This window comes from Molothrus aeneus, unplaced genomic scaffold, assembly GCF_037042795.1.
Source record: "Molothrus aeneus isolate 106 unplaced genomic scaffold, BPBGC_Maene_1.0 scaffold_30, whole genome shotgun sequence".
In the NCBI taxonomy this organism is placed as follows: domain Eukaryota; kingdom Metazoa; phylum Chordata; class Aves; order Passeriformes; family Icteridae; genus Molothrus; species Molothrus aeneus.
In genome coordinates, this window is record NW_027098964.1 from 4,992,857 (window position 1) to 5,015,087 (window position 22,231).

The 22,231-nt window shown below is 44.7% G+C and overlaps 1 protein-coding gene across 1 annotated transcript in view; it reads left to right on the plus strand.

The window, feature by feature from the left end:
* The window catches only part of AKAP8 (A-kinase anchoring protein 8), a 39,649-nt gene that overhangs the window by 1,250 nt on the left and 16,168 nt on the right, over nt 1-22,231 (plus strand). Inside the window, 14 exon segments of the mRNA XM_066570269.1 lie at nt 571-603; nt 1,721-2,600; nt 4,585-5,184; nt 5,957-6,329; nt 6,332-6,436; nt 7,984-8,094; nt 8,096-8,246; nt 10,438-10,487; nt 11,652-11,685; nt 13,845-13,932; nt 15,762-15,903; nt 18,304-18,397; nt 19,350-19,480; nt 21,860-22,225. Coding sequence (XP_066426366.1) covers nt 571-603; nt 1,721-2,600; nt 4,585-5,184; nt 5,957-6,329; nt 6,332-6,436; nt 7,984-8,094; nt 8,096-8,246; nt 10,438-10,487; nt 11,652-11,685; nt 13,845-13,932; nt 15,762-15,903; nt 18,304-18,397; nt 19,350-19,480; nt 21,860-22,225 — 3,158 coding nt within the window.

Below are 22,231 nucleotides of genomic sequence, written 5' to 3' on the forward strand. Positions count from 1 at the left end.
TTCCCCCCATTTTTCTCCCATTTTCCCCCCATTTCCCTCCAATTCCCCCCTTTTTTCCTCCAATTTCCCACCCCCATTTCCTTCTAATTTTCCCCCTTTCTCCCCCATTTTTCTCCCATTTTATTCATTTTTCTCTCATTTTCTCCCCTTTTCTCCCTCATTTTTCTCCCCTTTTCCCCGTTTTCTCCCATTTTCCCCCCATTTTTCTTCCCATTTTTCTCCCATTTCCCCCCTTTTTCTTCCCATTTTCCCTGCACTTTTCTCCGATTTCCCCCATTTTTCTCCCACTTTTCCCCATATTTCTTCTCATCCCCTTCCCCCCCTTTTTTCTCTATTTTTCCCCTTTTTCCCCCATTTTCCCACCCTTTTTTTCCCACTTTCCCTCCCCACCCCATCCCAAACTCCCAAAACCTCTTCACCCCCAACCCCTTTTCCCCTCTTTTCCTCATTTTTCCTGGAAAACCCAGCGGAATTCCATCCAAATCCCTCTTTTCCCCAAAACCCCAAACATTTCAGCCCAAATTTCAGCATTTCCCATTAAAAATTCCCTTTTTTTCCCCATTTTTCCAGGTTCCTATGGCACCAACACCAGCAGCTGGCAAGGTGGGTGTGAGGGCTCAGATCCTTGGGAATCTGGGAATTCCCAATTCCCAAATTCCACCTCTTTTCCTGCCTTTTTCCCATTTCCCCCTTTTTTCCCCATTTTCCTTCATTTCTCCCTCATTTTTCCCTCATTTTTCCCTCACTTTTCTCTAATTTTTCTTGTTTTCCCCTCATTTCCTCCATTTTTTCCTCCTTTTCCTCTCCCTCTTCCCAATTTTTTCCTATTTTTCCTTCATTTTCCTTCCCTTCTTCCCTTTCCCCCTTTTTCCCCCCTTTTTCCCCCCATTTTTTTCTTCATTTTCCTCAACATTTTCCTCCTTCTCCCCCACTTTCCCCTCATTTTCCCCCATTTTTCTCAACATTTTCCTCCTTTTCCTCTCTCTTTTCCCAATTTTTTCCTCTTTTCCCTCATTTTCCTTCCCTTTTTCCCATTTTCCCCATTTTCCCTCCCATTTTTTCCTTCTTTTTCCCCCTTTCCTCCCTCCCTTTATTCCACATTTTTTCTGTGGATTCTCCTGCTGGGCTCCCACCCCTCCAAATCTTCAATTACCCCCTCAACGACCCCCTCGTTAATTAATTAATTAATTAATTAATGCCCTAATTAACCCCTTCCTCCCCATGCTCTGAGGGTTATGGGTTCTACACCCCTAAATCCCCTTGGGATCCTCTCAGACCTTGGGATCCCCCCAGGGCTTTTCCTGCCCACCTCCCACCCCTGAAACTCCTCAATCCCCCCCCTCAATGACCCCAGTCATTAATTAATTAATGACCTAATTAACCCCTTATTCCCCATGCAATGAAGGTTATGGGTTCTACAGCCCTAAATCCCCTTGGGATCACCCCAGGGTTTTTCCTGCCCATCTCCCACCCCTGTAACTCCTCAATCCCCCCGTTAATGACCCCTTAATTAATTCATTAATTAACTAATTAATTAATTACTCTCCATGCAATGAGGGTTATGGGTTCTACAGCCCTAAATCCCCTTGGGATCCCCCCAGGGTTTTTCCTGCCCATCTCCCACCCCTGTGACTCCTCAATCCCCCCGTTAATGACCCCCTCATTAATTAATTGACCCCCTCATTAATTAATTAGCCCTAATGAAGGCATTTGCCCGCAGGGTTCGAGGGTTACGAGTTCTACCCCCCCTCGCAGAGCTCGGCGCCCTCAGGAGCCTCCTCCTACAGCTACGGGGGAGGGGCAGCCCCGGGCGGATCCTGGGACCCTCCCAAGGCTGAGCTGGGGCTGGGATCCACCGAGGGATCCACCGGGGCCTCCTTCGGCTCGGGATCCACCTTCGGAGCGGGCTCGGGAGCCGCCTTCGGCTCGGGATCCACCTTCGGAGCGGGATCTGGAGCCGCCTTCGGCTCGGGATCCGCCTTCGGAGCGGGATCTGGAGCCGCCTTCGGCTCGGGATCCGCCTTTGGGCCGGGATCCACTGGATCCAGCTTTGGATCAGGGTCTGGCACCGCCTTTGGGTCAGGAGCTGCCTTTGGGTCGGGATCTGGAGCCGTGTTTGGATCAGGATCTGCTGGATCCACCTTTGGATCAGGCTCAGGATCCACCTTTGGATCAGGCTCAGGATCCACCTTTGGATCAGGATCTGCTGGATCCACCTTTGGATCAGGCTCAGGATCCACCTTTGGATCAGGATCTGGAACCGCCTTTGGATCAGGATCTGGATCCACCTTTGGCTCAAGCTCGGGATCCACGTTTGGCTCAGGATCTGGAACCGCCTTTGCCTCAGGATCCACTTTTGCCTCGGGATCCACCTTTGCCTCGGGCTCCGGATCCACCTTTGCCTCGGGATCGGGATCCACCTTTGCCTCAGGCTCTGGATCCGCCTTTGGATCCGGCTCCGCCTTCGGATCCGGCCCCGCTTTCAGCCAGGGCCCCTCGGGCTCCTCCAACCCCGACTCCATCATCGCCAAGATCAACCAAAGGCTGGACCTGCTGGCCAAGGAGGGCAGCGCTGGCGACGGCCCCGAGCAGCACCACGGGTAATTAGCGCTAATTAACACTAATTAGCAAAAAAATCCCCCTTTGCCCCCGTCGTTTTTGGAGTTTTGAGCGGTTTCCTTGAGGTTTTCTCCCAAAATTCCGCTCTTTCCCCAAGGCTTGGAGCGGTTACAAAAAGGTTTAATCTCCAATTTTAGGATTTTTTCTGGGAAAATTCCTGGGATTTTAGGGAATTTTGGGAATTTAGGGAATGAGACAAGAAGGTTTAATCTCCAAATTTAGGCTTTTTCTGGGAAAATTCCTGGGCTTTTAGGGAATTTTGGGAATTTAGGGAATGAGACAAGAAGGTTTAATCTCCAATTTTAGGCTTTTTCTGGGAAAATTCCTGGGATTTTGGGCAATGGGGGTTTCAAAGCAGCCCAGATCAACCAAAGGCTGGAGCTGCTGGCCAAGGAGGGCAGCGCTGGGGATGGGCCCGAGCAGCACCGCGGGTAATTAGCGCTAATTAACACCTCATTACCCTCATTAGCAACAAATTCCCCCTTTTCCCCCATCATTTCTGGAGTTTGGGGTCAGTTTTTGGTGGTTTTTGATGGTTCTGGCTCAAAATTCCAGCCCTAATCCTGATTTATTCCCATTTTTCTTGCTCTAACCCCAATTTTATTCCCATTTCTCCAGGATAAGAAGGAATCCGAACCCTTGCCTGATTTATCCCCATTTTCCAACCTCCTATTCCCAGCTCTAATCCTGATTTTATCCCCAATTTTCAACCTCTTATTTCTGCCTCTAATCCCAATTTTACCCCCATTTTTCAACCTCCCATTCCCAGCTCTAATCCCAATTTTTTCCCATTTTTCCACTTTGTATTTCCAGCTCTAATCCTGATTTAATTCCCATTTTTCCACTTTCCATTCCCATCTCCAATCCCATTTTCCTCTCTCTCTTTTCCAGCTCCTTCCGCTCCGACTCCTTGGGCTCCTTCTCCTCCTGGAATTCCCAGGATCCCTTCCCCTTCTTCAACTCCCCCATTCCCAGCCCTAATCTTGGGTTTTATTCCCATTTTTCTTCCCCTAATCTTGGTTTTTATTCCCATTTCTCTTGCCCTAATCTTGGTTTCTATTCCCATTTTTCTTGCCCTAATCTTGGTTTTTATTCCCATTTTTCTTGTCCTAATCTTGGTTTTTATTCCCATTTTTCTTGTCCTAATCTTGGTTTTTATTCCCATTTTTCTTGTCCTAATCTTGGTTTTTATTCCCATTTTTCTTGTCCTAATTTTGGTTTTTATTCCCATTTTTCTTGTCCTAATCTTGGTTTTTATTCCCATTTCTCTTGCTCTAATCTTGGTTTTTATTCCCATTTTTCAGCCTCCTATTTCCAGCTCTAATCCCGATTTTTCCCCCATTTTCCCATCTCTAATCTTGATTTTCCTCTCTCTCTTTTCCAGCTCCTTCTGCTCCGACTCCTTGGGCTCCTTCTCCTCCTGGGATTCCCAGGATCCCTTCCGGGGGGTTTGGATCTTGTGGGATCCCTTTGGATCTCACGGGGATCCCTTTGGAGCCCCCTCGGGCTGGGCATTTCTCTTGCCCTAATCTTGGTTTTTATTCCCATTTTTCTTGCTCTAATCTTGGTTTTTATTCCCATTTCTCCAGGATAAGAAGGAATCCCAGCCCCTACCCTGATTTATCCCCAATTTTCAGTCTCCCATTCCCAACTCTAATCCCAATTTTTTCCCATTTCTCCACCTTCTATTTCCAGTTCTAATCCTGATTTTACCCCCAATTTTCAACCTCCCATTCCCAGCCTTAATCCTGCTTTTATTCCCATTTTTCTTGCTCTAATCCCAATTTTATTCCCATTTCTCCAGGATAAGAAGGAATCGCAGCCCTAATCCCAATTTTCAGTCTCCCATTCCCAACCCTAATCTTGATTTTACCCCCAGTTTTCAGCCTCCTGTTTCCAGCTCTAATCCCGATTTTATTCCCATTTTCCCATCTCTAATCTTGATTTCCTCTCTCTCTTTTCCAGCTCCTTCCGCTTCGACTCCTTGGGCTCCTTCTCCTCCTGGATCCTTTCTGGAGGGGTTTCCTCTTCTTCAACTCCCCCATTCCCAGCCCTAATCTTGGTTTTTATCCCCATTTTTCTTGCCCTAATCTTGGTTTTTATTCCCATTTTTCTTGCCCTAATCTTGGTTTTTATCCCCATTTTTCTTGTCCTAATCTTGGTTTTTATCCCCATTTCTCTTGCCCTAATCTTGGTTTTTATCCCCATTTTTCTTGCCCTAATCTTGGTTTTTATTCCCATTTCTCTTGCCCTAATCTTGGTTTTTATCCCCATTTTTCTTGCCCTAATCTTGGTTTTTATCCCCATTTCTCTTGCTCTAATCTTGGTTTTTATTCCCATTTTTCAGCCTCCTATTTCCAGCTCTAATCCCGATTTTTCCCCCATTTTCCCATCTCTAATCTTGATTTTCCTCTCTCTCTTTTCCAGCTCCTTCTGCTCCGACTCCTTGGGCTCCTTCTCCTCCTGGGATTCCCAGGATCCCTTCCGGGGGGTTTGGATCTTGTGGGATCCCTTTGGATCTCACGGGGATCCCTTTGGAGCCCCCTCGGGCTGGGCATTTCTCTTGCCCTAATCTTGGTTTTTATTCCCATTTTTCTTGCTCTAATCTTGGTTTTTATTCCCATTTCTCCAGGATAAGAAGGAATCCCAGCCCCTACCCTGATTTATCCCCAATTTTCAGTCTCCCATTCCCAACTCTAATCCCAATTTTTTCCCATTTCTCCACCTTCTATTTCCAGTTCTAATCCTGATTTTACCCCCAATTTTCAACCTCCCATTCCCAGCCTTAATCCTGCTTTTATTCCCATTTTTCTTGCTCTAATCCCAATTTTATTCCCATTTCTCCAGGATAAGAAGGAATCGCAGCCCTAATCCCAATTTTCAGTCTCCCATTCCCAACCCTAATCTTGATTTTACCCCCAGTTTTCAGCCTCCTATTTCCAGCTCTAATCCCGATTTTATTCCCATTTTCCCATCTCTAATCTTGATTTCCTCTCTCTCTTTTCCAGCTCCTTCCGCTTCGACTCCTTGGGCTCCTTCTCCTCCTGGATCCTTTCTGGAGGGGTTTCCTCTTCTTCAACTCCCCCATTCCCAGCCCTAATCTTGGTTTTTATCCCCATTTTTCTTGCCCTAATCTTGGTTTTTATCCCCATTTTTCTTGCCCTAATCTTGGTTTTTATCCCCATTTCTCTTGCCCTAATCTTGGTTTTTATCCCCATTTCTCTTGCTCTAATCTTGGTTTTTATTCCCATTTTTCAGCCTCCTATTTCCAGCTCTAATCCCGATTTTATTCCCATTTTCCCATCTCTAATCCCATTTTCCTCTCTCTCTTTTCCAGCTCCTTCCGCTTCGACTCCTTGGGCTCCTTCTCCTCCTCGCGGGACCCCCGGGATCCCTTCCGGGGGGGTTCGGACCACGGGGACCCCTTTGCCCCCCCCCGGGACCCCTTTGGGGCGCCCTCCTCGCGCTGCCCCCCCGCCCCGCCCCGGCCCCGCCCCGTTCGCGCTGCCCCGCCCCGCGGCCGCCGCCCCCCGGAGCCGTTCCCGGCGCCTTCCCCGCGCTGGGGCTGCCCCCGGGCCCTGCCCTCGCTCTTCTCCCAGGCCCTGGAGTACCCTGAGTACCCCGGGGATTACCCTGAGTACCCCGGGGATTACCCTGGGGATTATCCCGGCGATTTTCCCGGCGATTTTCCCGATTTTCCCGGCGATTTCCCGGCGATTTTCCCGGCGATCCGGGGGCGCCCCCCATGGGCCGAGGGCCCTTTGGCCTCAGGAGGAGGGAGAGGATGGGAGCCCTGTCCTGGAACGGCCTGCACGGGGTGAGTGCTGCCTCTTCTCCCACTTTTTCACCAGTTTTCACCACTTGCCCCACTTTTCCCCACTTTTCCCCCATTTTTCCCACTTTCCCCACTTTTCCTCCTTATTTCCCTTTTTCCCAATTTTTTCCCATTGTTTTCCCTCCATCCCTGCTCCCTTTTCCCATTTTTTCCCCATTTTATTCCCCCCATCCCTGCCCCTTTTATTCCCATTTTATCCCTATTTCTGCCCCATCTAGTCCCATTTTTCCCCATTTCTGCCCCTTTTATCCCATTTTCCCAGTTCCCCATTCCCCCATTTCCCCCATTTTCCCCCATTTAATCCCCATTTTATCCCCATTTTTCCCCATTTCCCCCCATTTTATCCCCATTTCCCCATTTCCCCCCATTTTCTCCCCAATTTCCCCCCATTTTATCCCCATTTATCCCCATTTTTCCCAATTTTCTCCCCATTTTTCCCCCATTTCCCCCATTTTATCCCATTTCCCCCCATTTCCCCCATAATGTCCCCATTTTATTCCCATTTTCCCCCATTTTATCCCCATTTCTCCCCAATTTCCCCTATAATTTCCCCATTTTATCTCCATTTTCCCCCTTTTCCCCCATTTCCCCCATTTCCCCCATTTTCCCCCATTTAATCCCCATTTTATCCCCATTTTCCCCATTTTCCCCACCATTTTATCCCCATTTTCCCCCATTTTCCCCATTTTCCCCCAATATTTCCCCATTTTCTCCCCAATTTCCCCCCATTTTATCCCCATTTATCCCCATTTTTCCCAATTTTCTCCCCATTTTCCCCCATTTCCCCCCATTTTCCCCCATTTTATCCCCATTTCCCCCATTTTCCCCCATTTTATCCCCATTTCCCCCATTTTTCCCCCATTTATCCCCATTTTCCCCCATTTCCCCCCCATTTCCCCCCATTTCCCCCCATTTTCCCCCATTTTATCCCCATTTCCCCCCATTTTATCCCCATTTCCCCCCCATTTCCCCCCATTTTATCCCCATTTTCCCCATTTTATCCCCATTTCCCATTTTATCCCCATTTTCCCCCATTTTATCCCCATTTCCCCCCATTTCCCCCATTTATCCCCATTTTCCCCCATTTTATCCCATTTCCCCCCATTTTATCCCCATTTTCCCCCCATTTCCCCCCATTTTATCCCCATTTCCCCCCATTTTATCCCCATTTCCCCCCATTTTATCCCCATTTTCCCCCATTTTATCCCCATTTCCCCCATTTTCCCCCATTTTATCCCCATTTCCCCATAATTTCCCCATTTTATCCCCATTTTATCCCCATTTTCCCCATTTTATCCCATTTCCCCATAATTTCCCCATTTTATCCCCATTTTCCCCCATTTTATCCCCATTTTATCCCCATTTCCCCCCATTTCCCCCCATTTCCCCCCATTTTCCCCCATTTTATCCCCATTTCCCCCCATTTTATCCCCATTTCCCCCATTTCCCCCCATTTTATCCCCATTTCCCCCCATTTCCCCCCATTTCCCCCCATTTTTCCCCATCTTTTCCCTGTGGTTGTGTCCCAGGGTCGCCGCCGGGGGCTCCGCGCTCGCTCCGGGGGGCGCTGGGAGCCCGAGGGGCCCTCGCAAACGGAAACGCTCGGGGAATGGAACCGGGAATGGAACCGGGAATGGAACCGGGAACGATGGGAACGATGGGAATGGATCCGGGAATGGAACCGGGAATGGGACCGGGAATAACGACGGGAATGGAACCGGGAATGACACCGGGAATGACAACGGCAGCGAGGAGCCCAAACAGCCCCACAGCGACAGCGACTGCGAGCGCGGTACCGGGATGGTGGGGCTGCAGCTGCAGCCTGCTGCCCTGATCCCTGAATTCCTGCCCTGATTCCTGAATTCCTGCCTCTGATTCCTGAATTCCTGCCCTGATTCCTGAATTCCTGCCCTGATTCCTGAATTCCTGCCCTGATTCCTGAATTCCTGCCTTGATTCCTGAATTCCTGCCCTGATTCCTGAATTCCTGCCTTGATTCCTGAATTCCTGCCTTGATTCCTGAATTCCTGCCCTGATTCCTGAATTCCTGCCTTGATTCCTGAATTCCTGCCTGGATTCCTGAATTCCTGCCTTGATTCCTGAATTCCTGCCCTGATTCCTGAATTTCCAGCTTTTCCTGGCAATCTCCAGCCTTTATTCCTGAATTCCCAGCCTTGATTCCTGAATTCCTGCCCTGATTCCTGAATTCCTGCCTTGATTCCTGAATTCCTGCCCTGATTCCTGAATTCCTGCCCTGATTCCTGAATTCCTGCCCTGATTCCTGAATTCCTGCCTTGATTCCTGAATTTCCAGCCTTTATTCCTGAATTCCTGCCTTGATTCCTGAATTCCCAGCCTTTATTCCTGAATTCCTGCCTTGATTCCTGAATTTCCAGCCTTTATTCCTGAATTCCCAGCCTTGATTCCTGAATTCCTGCCCTGATTCCTGAATTTCCGCCCTTTATTCCTGAATTCCTGCCTTGATTCCTGAATTCCTGCCCTGATTCCTGAATTCCTGCCTTGATTCCTGAATTCCCAGCCTTGATTCCTGAATTCCTGCCCTGATTCCTGAATTTCCAGCCTTTATTCCTGAATTTCCAGCTTTTCCTGGCAATTTCCAGCCTTTATTCCTGAATTCCTGCCTTGATTCCTGAATTCCTGCCTTGATTCCTGAATTCCCAGCCTTGATTCCTGAATTCCTGCCTTGATTCCTGAATTCCCAGCCTTGATTCCTGAATTCCTGCCTTGATTCCTGAATTCCCAGCCTTGATTCCTGAATTCCCAGCCTTTATTCCTGAATTCCCAGCCTTGATTCCTGAATTCCTGCCCTGATTCCTGAATTTCCAGCTTTTCCTGGCAATCTCCAGCCTTTATTCCTGAATTCCCAGCCTTTATTCCTGAATTCCCAGCCTTGATTCCTGAATTCCTGCCTTGATTCCTGAATTCCTGCCCTTTATTCCTGAATTCCCAGCCTTGATTCCTGAATTCCTGCCCTTGATTCCTGAATTCCTGCCCTTTATTCCTGAATTTCCAGCCTGGATTCCTGAATTCCTGCCCTTGATTCCTGAATTCCTGCCCTTTATTCCTGAATTTCCAGCTTTTTCTGGGAATTTTGTCCTTTATTTCTCCATTTCCAGCCTTTTCTCCTTAATTTCTGCCTTTCTTTTCTGCCCATTTCCAGACTTTTCTCCTCAATTTTCAACATTTTTTCCCTGAATTTCCAACCTTTTCATGGGAATTTTGTCCTTTTTTCCTGAATTTCCAGCTTTTCCCTGGAATTTTGTCCTTTTTTTTCCTGAATTTCCAGCTTTTCCCTGGAATTTCCCCCATTTCCCTGGAATTTTTATCCTCTTTTCCCATGAAATTTTCCCTTTTTCCCTGGAATTTTTCCCCCTTTTTGCCCTGGAATTTCCCTGGAATTTCCTCCCATTTCCCTGGAATTTTCCCCCTTTTTTCCCCTTTTTCCATGGAATTTCCCCCTGAATTTTCCCTTTTTTTTCCCCCTTTTTCCATGGAATTTCCATGGAATTTCCCTGGAATTTTTTCCCCTTTTTCCATGGAATTTCCCTGGAATTTTCCCCTTTTTTTCCCCTTTTTCCATGGAATTTCCCTGGAATTTTCCCCTTTTTTTCCCCCTTTTTCCATGGAATTTCCCTGGAATTTTTCCCTTTTTTCCCCCTTTTTCCATGGAATTTCCCTGGAATTTCCCCCTTTTTTTTCCCCTTTTTCCATGGAATTTCCCTGGAATTTTCCCCTTTTTTTCCCCTTTTTCCATGGAATTTCCCTGGAATTTTTCCCCTTTTTTCCCCCTTTTTCCATGGAATTTCCCTGGAATTTCCCCCTTTTTTTTCCCCTTTTTCCATGGAATTTCCCTGAATTTTCCCCCTTTTTTCCCCTTTTTCCATGGAATTTTCCCTGGAATTTTCCCCATTTTTTTCCCCTTTTTCCATGGAATTTTTCCCTGAATTTTCCCCTTTTTCCTCAGGAGATGAAGGGGAAGGAGAGGACAAATCCCTGGATGAGGCAGACAAAGGTGTAAGTGCTGCAGGAATTCCCAAATCCCAAAAATCCCGGAAAATTCCAGAAAATCCCAGAAAATTCCGGAATTTCTGGGGATTTTTTAGGAGTTTTTGGGATTATTTTTGAATTTTGGGTCTTTTTGGGGGAAATTTGGGGGATTTTTTAAGGAGTTTTGGGATTTTTTTAATATTTTCGGGATTTTTTTGGGATTTTTTAGGGGGGAAATTTTGGGGATTTTTAAGGCATTTTTTGGTTGTTTATTTAATTTTGAGTAATTTTTGAGGAATTTTTGGGGTTTTTTTAATTTTGGGGATTTTTTGGGGGGAATTTTAGGATTTTTTTAGGGATTTTTGGGATTTTTTTTTTTTGGAATTTTGGGGATTTTTTAAGGAATTTTTGTGATTTTTTTTTTTAATTTTGGGGATTTTTTAGGGATTTTTGGGATTTTTTTTTTAATTTTGGGGATTTTTGGGGGGGGAATTTTTAGGATTTTTTAAGGCGATTTTGGGTGGGGTTTTTTGGAATTTTGGGGATTTTTGGGGGGATTTTTTTAGGGATTTTTGGGATTTTTTGGGGGGGGAATTTTTGGGAATTTTTAAGGCATTTTTGGGATTTTTTTTTAATTTTGGGATTTTCTACGACTTTTTTAGGGGAAAATTTTGGGAATTTTGGGGATTTTTTTTAATTTTGGGGATTTTTTTAGGATTTTTGGGGGAATTTTGGGGATTTTTTTTTTGAATTTTGGGGATTTTTTTATCGGGGGAATTTTTGGGATTTTTTAAGGCATTTTTTGGGTTTTATTTTTGAATTTTGGGGATTTTTTAGGCATTTTTGGGATTTTTTTAAGGCGATTTTTGGGGGTGTTTTTTTGGAATTTTGGGGATTTTTTGGGGGGGGAATTTTTAGGGTTTTTTAAGGCATTTTTAGGATTTATTTTTTTTTAATTTTGGGCATTTTTTAGGCATTTTGGGATTTATTTTTTTGGGAATTTTGGGCATTTTTTTATTCATTTTTGGGATTTTTTTTTGGAAATTCGGGCCCAATTCCCCCCTGGCAGAAGCTGAGCTTGAAAAAGCTCCAGAAAATCAATTTTCCCCAAATCTCCCCAAAACCCGAAGCCAAAATTCCCCAAATTCCCCCAATTTGGATCCAAATCTTTTTTCCCTTTTTTTTTTCCAGGAGCTCCCGGATTCGCCTCCCCAGGAGGGCCCAGGTTCCTTTTCCAGGAGAATTCTTGGAATTTCCCAGGATTTGGGGATTTTCCGGCTTTCTTTGGGAATTTCTGGCTGGGAAGGGAAAAAAATCCCCAAAAAATCCCCCAAAAATCCCCAAAAAATCCCCAAAAATCCCCAAACTCCCCGGGCTTTTCCAGGTTTTGGGGTGGGAATTGCTAAAAATGCCAATTCCCAGCCCAAAATGTGGGGAAATTTGGGATTTTTTTCCTCCTTTTCCAGCTTTTTTTGGGGTTTTTTTGGGGATTTTTTGGGGTTTTTAAGGAATTTTTTGGGGTGGATCCCAAAAGATCCCAAGAAGGGAAAAGCTGAGGGGAATGGGGGGAAAATGGGGTGAAAATGGGGGGAAATGGGGAAAAAATGGGGGGAAAGTGGGGAAAATTGGGGGGAAAATTGGGGGGAAAATGGGGAAAAATTGGAAAAAATTTGGGGGAAATTGGGGGAAAAGGGAGGGAATGAAATGGGAAAAATCAGGGAGAAAATGGGGAAAAAAGAGGGAAAAATCAGGGGAAAACAGGAAAAAAAAGGGGAATAAAATGGGAAAAATGGGGGGAAAAATCAGGGGAAAACAGGAAAAAATGGGGAAATCCATGGGAAAATCAGGGGAAAAAGAAAATGGGGAAAAAGGGGGAAAAGAACTGGGAAAAATGTGGGGAAAAATGGGGGGAAAACAGCAGGAAAAACCCAGGGAAAAGGTGGGGAAAAAAATTGAAAAAAGGCAAGAAAAACGGAAAAAATGTGGGAAAATTCCAGGGGAAAAAGCTGGGAAAACATGGAAAAAAAGGAGGGAAAAGCAGGGAAAAGTCTGAGAAAAATCCAGGAAAAAAAGGTGGGAAAAACAGGGGGAAAAGGGCAGGAAAAACTGGGAAAAAAGAGGGAAAAAATTGAAAAAAAGTGAGCAAAACAGGGAAAAAAGGTGGGAAAAATCCAGGGGAAAAAGGGCAGGAAAAACTGGGAAAAAGGAGGGAAAAAAATCGAAGAAAAAGCGGGAAAAATTTGAAAAAAGGCGGGAAAAACAGGGAAAAATGTGGGAAAAATCCAGGGGAAAAAAGGTGGAAAAAGCTGGAAAAAGGTGGAAAAAACACCTGGAAAATGAGGGGGAATTTGGGGGAATTTGGGGGAAATTTGGGAAATTGGGGGAATTTTGGGGGAATTTTGGGAGAATTTGGGAAATTTGGGGAATTTCGGGGAATTTGGGGGAATTTGGGAATGCGGGGGGGGGCTTTGGGCTGTGGGGATTTGGGGATTTTTGGGGATTTGGGATTTTTGGGGATTTGGGATTTTTGGTGCTTTGGGGATTTTTGGGGATTTTGGGATTTTTGGGGATTTTGGGGATTTTTGGGGATTTTTGGGGATTTTGGGGATTTTGGGATTTTTGGGGATTTGGGATTTTTGGGGATTTTGGGGATTTTTGGTGCTTCTGGGATTTTGGGGATTTTTGGGGATTTTGGGATTTTTGGGGATTTGGGATTTTTGGGGATTTTGGGGATTTTTGGGGATTTGGGGATTTTTGGGGATTTTGGGGATTTTTGGGGATTTGGGGATTTTTGATGCTTTTGGGGATTTTGGGATTTTTGGAGTTTGGTGCTTCTGGGATTTTGGGGATTTTGGGATTTTTGGGGATTTGGGATTTTTGGGGATTTTGGGGATTTTTGGTGCTTCTGGGATTTTGGGGATTTTTGGGGATTTGGGATTTTTTGTGCTTTTGGGATTTTTGGGGATTTTGGGCTGTGAGGATTTTGGGGATTTTCGGGGATTTGGGGATTTTTGGATTTTTGGGGATTTTGGGCTGTGGTGCTTTGGGGATTTTTTTGGGATTTGGGAATTTTTGGGACATTTTTTGGGACATTTTTTGGGACATTTTTTGGGATATTTTTTGGGACATTTTTTGGGACATTTTTTGGGATATTTTTTGGGATATTTTTTGGGATATTTTTTGGGATATTTTTTGGGATATTTTTTGGGACATTTTTTGGGACATTTTTTGGGACATTTTTTGGGATATTTTATTGGGACATTTTTTGGGATATTTTTTGGGATATTTTTGGGGATATTTTTGGGGATATTTTTGGGGATATTTTTGGGGATATTTTTGGGATATTTTTGGGATTTTGGGCTGAGAATTCCCAGCTTTCCCCAGGCTCCGAGGAGGACGAGGATGAGGAGGTGAAGAAGAAACGGGAGAAGCAGCGGAGGAGGGACCGCATGAGGGACAGGGCCATGGACAGGTGGGGAAATCGGGGAAATTCGGGAAAATTCGGGATTTTTGGGGAAATTCGGGGAAAATTCGGGATTTTGGGGAATTTGGGGAAATTCGGGAATTTTTTGAATTTTTGGGGGAGTTTTTCTGGGAATTTTGGGGGAATTTTGGGGAAATTTGGGGGAATTTTGGGGAGTTTTTCTGGGAATTCTGGGGGGAATTTTTCCCAATATTTCCCCCATTATTCCCCCAATTCTTTTCCCCATTATTTCCCCCATTTTCCCATAATTTCCCCCGTAATTCCCCCATGATTTCCAGGATCCAGTTCGCCTGCTCCGTGTGCAAGTTCCCATTATTATTCCCATTATTATTCCCATTATTTCCCCCATTATTCCCCCCATTATTCCCCCCATTATTTCCCCCATTTTTCCCATTATTTTTCCCATTTTTCCAATAATTTTCCCATAATTTCCCCATTATTTTTAGGATCCAGTTCACCTGCTCCGTGTGCAAGTTCCCATTATTATTCCCATTATTTCCCCCATTATTCCCATTATTTTTCCCGTTATTTTTCCCACAATTTCCCCATTATTTCCCCCATTATTCCCACTATTTTTTCCCATTATTCCCACTATTTTTTCCCATTTTTCCCATTCTTTTCCCATAATTCCCCATGATTTCCAGGATCCAGTTCGCCTGCTCCGTGTGCAAGTTCCCATTGTTATTCCCATTATTTCCCCCATTATTTCCCCCATTATTTTTCCCATTATTTTTCCCATTATTTCCCCCATTATTCCCCCATTATTTCCCCCATTATTCCCATTATTTCCCCCATTATTTCCCCCATTTTTTCCCATTCTTTTCCCATAATTCCCCCATGATTTCCAGGATCCAGTTCACCTGCTCCGTGTGCAAGTTCCCATTGTGATTCCCATTATTTCCCCCATTATTCCCATTATTTTTCCCCCATTATTCCCGTTTTTTTCCCCATTATTTCCCCCATTATTCCCATTAATTCCCCCATTATTTCCCCCATGATTCCCGTTATTATTCCCATTATTTCCCCCATTATTCCCACTATTTTTCCCATCATTTTCCCATATTTTCCCCATGATTTCCAGGATCCAGTTCGCCTGCTCCGTGTGCAAGTTCCCATTATTATTCCCATTATTCCCGTTTTTTTTCCCATTATTTCCCCCATTATTCCCATTATTTTTCCCACAATTCCCCCATTATTTCCCCCATTATTCCCATTATTTTTCCCACAATTTCCCCATTATTTCCCCCATTATTCCCACTATTTTTTCCCATTTTTCCCATTATTTTCCCACAATTTCCCCATTATTATTTCCAGGATCCAGTTTGCCTGCTCCGTGTGCAAGTTCCCATTATTTCCCCCATTATTCCCATTATTTTTCCCGTTATTTTTCCCCCATTTTTCCCATTATTTTTCCCATTTTTCCCATCATTTTCCCACAATTTCCCCATTATTATTTCCAGGATCCAGTTTGCCTGCTCCGTGTGCAAGTTCCCATTATTTCCCCCATTATTTCCCCCATTATTCCCATTATTTTTCCCCCATTATTCCCGTTTTTTTCCCCATTATTTCCCCCATTATTCCCACTATTTTTTCCCATTTTTCCCATCATTTTCCCATAATTTCCCCATGATTTCCAGGATCCAGTTCGCCTGCTCCGTGTGCAAGTTCCCATTGTTATTCCCATTATTTCCCCCATTATTCCCCCATTATTTCCCCCATTTTTCCCGTTATTTTTCCCACAATTTCCCCATTATTTCCCCCATTATTCCCATTATTTTTTCCCATTTTTCCCACATTTTTCCCATCATTTGTTCCAGGATCCAGTTCGCCTGCTCCGTGTGCAAGTTCCGCAGCCTGGACGAGGAGGAGCTGCAGCGGCACCTGCAGAGCAAATTCCACCGGGACACGCTGCGCTACATCGGCACCAAACTGCCCGACAGGACCGTCCAGTTCCTGCAGGTGGGGCCAAAATCCCGGAATTCTCATGGAATTTGGGAATTGGGGAAAATTCCGGAGTTCTGGGCATTTTTACGGGGAGTTTTTAGGCGAAAATTTGAATTTTTTATGATTTTTTTTGCGATTTTTTTCGGATTTATTTTGATTTTTTTCGGTTTTTTCCCCTTATTTCCCCCCTATTTTCCAGGATTTTTTAGGGATTTTTCCAAGTAAAATATTTGGGCATTTTTGGAGATTTTTCCAGAATTTTTTGGAGATTTTTCAGGAGTTTTACAGTGAAAATTTGAATTTTTTGTGAATTTTTAAAAATTTTTTAGGTTTTTTCCATTATTTTTCAGGATTTTGTAGGCATTTTTCTGAGTTAAATATTTGGGGATTTTTTCAGAATTTTTTGTAGTTTTTTCGGGAGTTTTTTAGGTGAAAATTCCGATTTTTCGCTCGTTTTTTTCCATTATTTCTCAGGATTTTTTTGGAGTTTTTTCCCCCAATTTTTCAGGATTTTTCTGGGATTTTTTCCGGATTTTTTGGGGAATTTTGGGGCCATTTTTGGGTGGAAATTCCCATTTTTTGGGGTTGTTTCCCTCCCACCGGGACACGCTGCGCTACATCGGCACCAAACTGCCCGACAGGACCGTCCAGTTCCTGCAGGTGGGGCCACAATTCCCGAAATTCCAGGGAATTTGGGAATTCACAGAAATTCCGGAGTTCTGGGCATTTTTTACGGGGAGTTTTTAGGCGAAAATTTGAATTTTTTATGATTTTTTTTGAATTTTTTGCGATTTTTTTCGGATTTATTTTGAATTTTTTTCGGTTTTTTTTCCCTTATTTTTCAGGATTTTTAGGGATTTTTCCGAGATAAAAATTTAGGAATTTTTAGGGATTTTTTCAGAATGTTTTGGAGGTTTTTTGGTGAAAAATTTGAATTTTTTTGTGAATATTTTGGGAGTTTTTTTAAATTTTTTTAGGTTTTTTCCATTATTTTTCAAGATTTTTTAGGGATTTTTACGAGATAAAAATTTAGGAATTTTTAGGGATTTTTTCAGATTTTTTTTGGAGATTTTTAGGGAGTTTTTCGGTGAAAATTCCAATTTTTTGTGAATATTTTGGGATTTATTTTGAAATTTTTTCTTTTTTTTTTTTTTTCCTTATTTTTCAGGATTTTTTAGGGATTTTTCCAGAATTTTTCCCACTATTTTTTAGGAATTTTTGGGGGGGAGTTTTCAGGTGAAAATTTAAATTTTCGTGACTTTTTTTTTTAATTTTTGGGGATTAAAAAAAAAAAACCAATTCAGTGTTTTCAATGGGAATTCCCATTTTTCTTCCTGGAATTCCCAGATTTTTCCAGATTTTTCCCATTTTTCCCTGTTTTTCCAGGAGTACATTGTGAACAGGAACAGGAAAATCGAGGTTTTATCCCCATTTTTGTCCCCATTTTTCCCATTTTCCCCATTTTTATTCCCATTTTTCCCTGGTTTTTTCCCATTTTTCCCTGTTTTTGTCCATATTTTTCCCCATTTTTCCCTGTTTTATTCCCATTTTTATTCCCATTTTTCCCATTTTTATTCCCATTTTCCAGGAGTACATCGTGAACAGGAACAGCAAAATCGAGGGTTTATCCCCATTTTTCCCCATTTTTATTCCCATTTTTCCCTGTTTTATTCCCATTTTTCCCTGGTTTTTTCCCATTTTTCCCTGTTTTTGTCCATATTTATTCCCATTTTTCCCTGTTTCATTCCCATTTTTCCCATTTTTCCCATTTTTATTCCCATTTTTCCCATTTTTTCCCCATTTTTCCCATTTTTTCCCCATTTTCCAGGAGTACATCGTGAACAGGAACAGGAAAATCGAGGGTTTATCCCCATTTTTCCCCATTTTTATTCCCATTTTCCCTGTTTTATTCCCATTTTTCCCTGTTTTTGTCCATATTTTTTCCCATTTTTCCCTGTTTTATTCCCATTTTTCCCATTTTTCCATGTTTTTTTCCCTGTTTTTCCAGGAGTACATCGTGAACAGGAACAGGAAAATCGAGATTTTATCCCCATTTTTCCCTGTTTTATTCCCATTTTCCCCATTTTTATTCCCATTTTTCCCTGTTTTATCCCCATTTTTCCCTGTTTTTGTCCATATTTTTTCCCATTTTTCCCATTTTTATTCCCATTTTTCCCTGTTTTTCCCATTTTCCAGGAGTACATCGTGAACAGGAACAGGAAAATCGAGGGTTTATCCCCATTTTTCCCCATTTTTATTCCCATTTTTCCCTGTTTTATTCCCATTTTCCCCATTTTTATCCCCATTTTTCCCTGTTTTTGTCCATATTTATTCCCATTTTTCCCATTTTTATTCCCATTTTTCCCATTTTTCCCATTTTTATTCCCATTTTTCCCTGTTTTCCCCATTTTCCAGGAGTACATCGTGAACAGGAACAGGAAAATCGAGCGGCGCCGCCAGGAGCTGACGGAGAAGGAGGGGAACAAACCCAGGGCCGACCCCTTCAAGGGTGGGGATTTGGGGAAATTTGGGAATTTTTTGGGAATTTTTTTGGAATTTTTTGGTTTTTTTTTTTTTTTTAATTTTTGGGGAATTTTTTGGAATTTTGGGGGGAATTTTTCTGGAATTTTTGGAGAATTTTTTAGGAATATTTGGGAAATTTTTTGGAATTTTGGGGGGATTTTTTTTTAATTTTTAGGGGATTTTTTTTTAATTGTTTGGGGAATATTTTAAGGAATTTTGAGGGAATTTTTTTTAGGAATTTTGGGAAATATTTCTAGGAATTTTTGGGGATATTTTTTTGAATTTTGGGGGGAATTTTTTTTTAATTTTGGGGTAATTTTTTGGGAACTTTTAGGGATTTTTTTTTTTAATTTTTGGGCAAATTTATTTTGCAATTTTTGGGGGAATTTTTAGGGATTTTTTAGGAATTTTTGGGGGAATTTTCTGGGAATTTTTGGGGGAACTTTTGGGGAATTTTTTTAAAATTTCTGGGGAGGTTTTAGGGAAAAATTTTTGGGAACTTTCTGGGAATTTTAGGGGGAAATTTTGGGAACATTTGGGGAATTTTTTGGAATTTTTTTGGCAACTTTCTGGGAATTTTTCTGGGAATTTTTGGGGAATTTTCAGGGAACTTTTGGTGAATTTCCTGGGAACTTTTAGGGAACTTTCTGGGAAATTTGGGGGGAAATTTTGGGAAATCTTTTGGGAACTTTTTGGGGTGGAATTTTTCCGAGAAGTTTTGGGAACTTTCTGGGAATTTTTGGGGAATGATCAGGGAACTTTTGGGGAACTTTCAGGGAGGTTTTGGGGAGAATTTTTGGGAATTTTCTGGGAATTTTTTGGGAAATTTGTGGGGAAATTTTGGGAATTTTCAGGGAAGTTTTGGGAATTTTTCAGGGAACATTTGGGGAGTTTTTAGGGGTGGAATTTCTCACTTTGGGCGGCGTTTCCGCGCTCAGGGATCGGCCAGGAGCATTTCTTCAAGCGCATCGAGGCCGCGCATTGCCTGGCGTGCGACATGCTGATCCCAGCGCAGGGAACCCTGCTGCAGAGACACCTGAGATCGGCCGAGCACAACCGCAGCCGCAGGGTGAGAAACCACAGTTAGACCGGGCTTAACTCGGGGTTAGGCTGGGCTTAACTCAGGGTTAGGATGGGTTTAACTCAGGTTAGGATGGGTTTAACTCAGGGTTAGGCTGATCCCAGCGCAGGGAACCCTGCTGCAGAGACACCTGAGATCGGCCGAGCACAACCGCAGCCGCAGGGTGAGACACCGGGGTTAACTCGGGGTTAGGCTGGGCTTAACTCGGGTTAGGATGGGTTTAACTCAGGTTAGGATGGGTTTAACTCAGGTTAGGATGGGTTTAACTCGGGGTTAGGCTGATCCCAGCGCAGGGAACCCTGCTCCAGAGACACCTGAGATCAGCTGAGCACAACCGCAGCCGCAGGGTGAGGATATGGGCTTAGGCTGGGCTTAACTTCACCTTAGACCGGGCTTAACTCAGGGTTAGCCTGGTGTATAACTCGGGGTTAGGCTGATCCCAGCGCAGGGAACCCTGCTGCAGAGACACCTGAGATCGGCCGAGCACAACCGCAGCCGCAGGGTGAGACACCGGGGTTAGGCTGGGCTTAACTCGGGTTAGGATGGGTTTAACTCAGGTTAGGATGGGTTTAACTCAGGTTAGGATGGGTTTAACTCAGGTTAGGATGGGTTTAACTCAGGTTAGGATGGGTTTAACTCAGGTTAGGATGGGTTTAACTCAGGTTAGGATGGGTTTAACTCAGGTTAGGATGGGTTTTTCCCCAAATCCCTGCAGAATTCCAGGATTTCCCCCTCAAACCCCTCTGGAACTCCCACAGTTCCAGGATTTTCCCTCAAACCCCTCTGGAATTCCGGGATTTTCCCCCAACCCCCTGGAACTGCCGGCATTCCGGGATTTTCCCGGCATTCCGGGATTTTCCCTCAAACCCCTCTGGAATTCCGTGATTTTCCCCAACCCCCTGGAATTCTGGGATTTCCCCTCCAACCCCCCTGGAACTGCCGGCCTTCTGGGGTTTCCCCGGCGTTCCGGGATTTTCCCGGCATTCCGGGATTTCCCCGGCATTCCGGGATTTCCCCGGCACTCCGGGATTTCCCCGACATTCCGGGATTTCCCAGCATTCTGGGATTTCCCCGACATTCCGGGATTTCCCCTGCATTCCGGGATTTCCCCGACATTCCCGTATTTTCCCGACATTCCGGGATTTCCCCGACATTCCCGTATTTCCCTGACATTCCGGGATTTCCCGACATTCCCATATTTTCCCGACATTCCGGGTTTCCCGGCACTCCGGGATTTCCCCGACATTCCGGGATTTCCCCGACATTCCCGTATTTTCCCGACATTCCCGTATTTTCCCGACATTCCGGGATTTTCCCGACATTCCGGGTTTCCCGGCACTCCGGGATTTTCCCGACATTCCCGTATTTCCCTGACATTCCGGGATTTCCCCGACATTCCGGGATTTCCCAGCATTCTGGGATTTCCCCGGCATTCCGGGATTTCCCCGACATTCCCGTATTTTCCCAACATTCCGGGATTTCCCCGGCATTCCGGGATTTCCCCGGCACTCCGGGATTTCCCCGACATTCCCGTATTTTCCCGACATTCCGGGATTTTCCCGACATTCCGGGATTTCCCCGGCATTCCCGTATTTTCCCGACATTCCGGGTTTCCCGACATTCCCGTATTTTCCCGACATTCCGGGTTTCCCGGCATTCCCGTATTTTCCCGACATTCCCGGATTTCCCCGGCATTCCCATATTTTCCCGACATTCCGGGATTTCCCGACATTCCCGGATTTCCCGACATTCCGGATTTCCCGACATTCCGGGTTTCCCGGCACTCCGGGATTTTCCCGACATTCCCGGATTTCCCGACATTCCCGTATTTTCCCGACATTCCGGGATTTCCCCGGCATTCCGGGATTTCCCGACATTCCCGGATTTCCCGACATTCCCGTATTTCCCCGGCATTCCCGTATTTTCCCGACATTCCGGGATTTCCCCGGCATTCCCGTATTTTCCCGACATTCCCGGATTTCCCGACATTCCGGATTTCCCAACATTCCCGTATTTCCCTGACATTCCGGGATTTCCCCGACATTCCGGGATTTCCCAGCATTCTGGGATTTCCCCGACATTCCGGGATTTCCCCGACATTCCCGTATTTCCCCGGCATTCCCGTATTTTCCCGACATTCCGGGATTTCCCCGGCACTCCGGGATTTCCCCGGCATTCCGGGATTTCCCGACATTCCCGGGATTTCCCCGACATTCCCGTATTTTCCCGACATTCCGGGATTTCCCCGACATTCCCGTATTTCCCTGACATTCCGGGATTTCCCCGACATTCCCGGATTTCCCGACATTCCCGTATTTTCCCGACATTCCCGTATTTTCCCGGCACTCCGGGCTCTGCTGTTGGCAGCTGGCGGCGGAGCAGTTCCGGAAGACGAGCCTGCACGTGGCCAAGAGCGTCCTGAACAACAAACACATCGTGCGCATGCTGGACCGATACCTGCAGGTACCGCTGCCCCGGGAGCCCGGGCACTCCTGCGGGCCCCGGCGGTCCCGAAAACACCCCGAAAATCCACAGAAATTCCACCGAAAACCAAAAAAATCCCCCAAAAAATCCCCCGAAAATTGCACAAAAATCCCCCCAAAAATTGCACAAAAATCCCCCCGAAAATCCACAGAAATTCCACCAAAAACCAAAAAAATCCGGCAAAAAATCCCCCGAAAATTGCACAAAAATCCCCCCAAAAATCCCACAAAAATTCCACAAAAAACCAAAAAAATC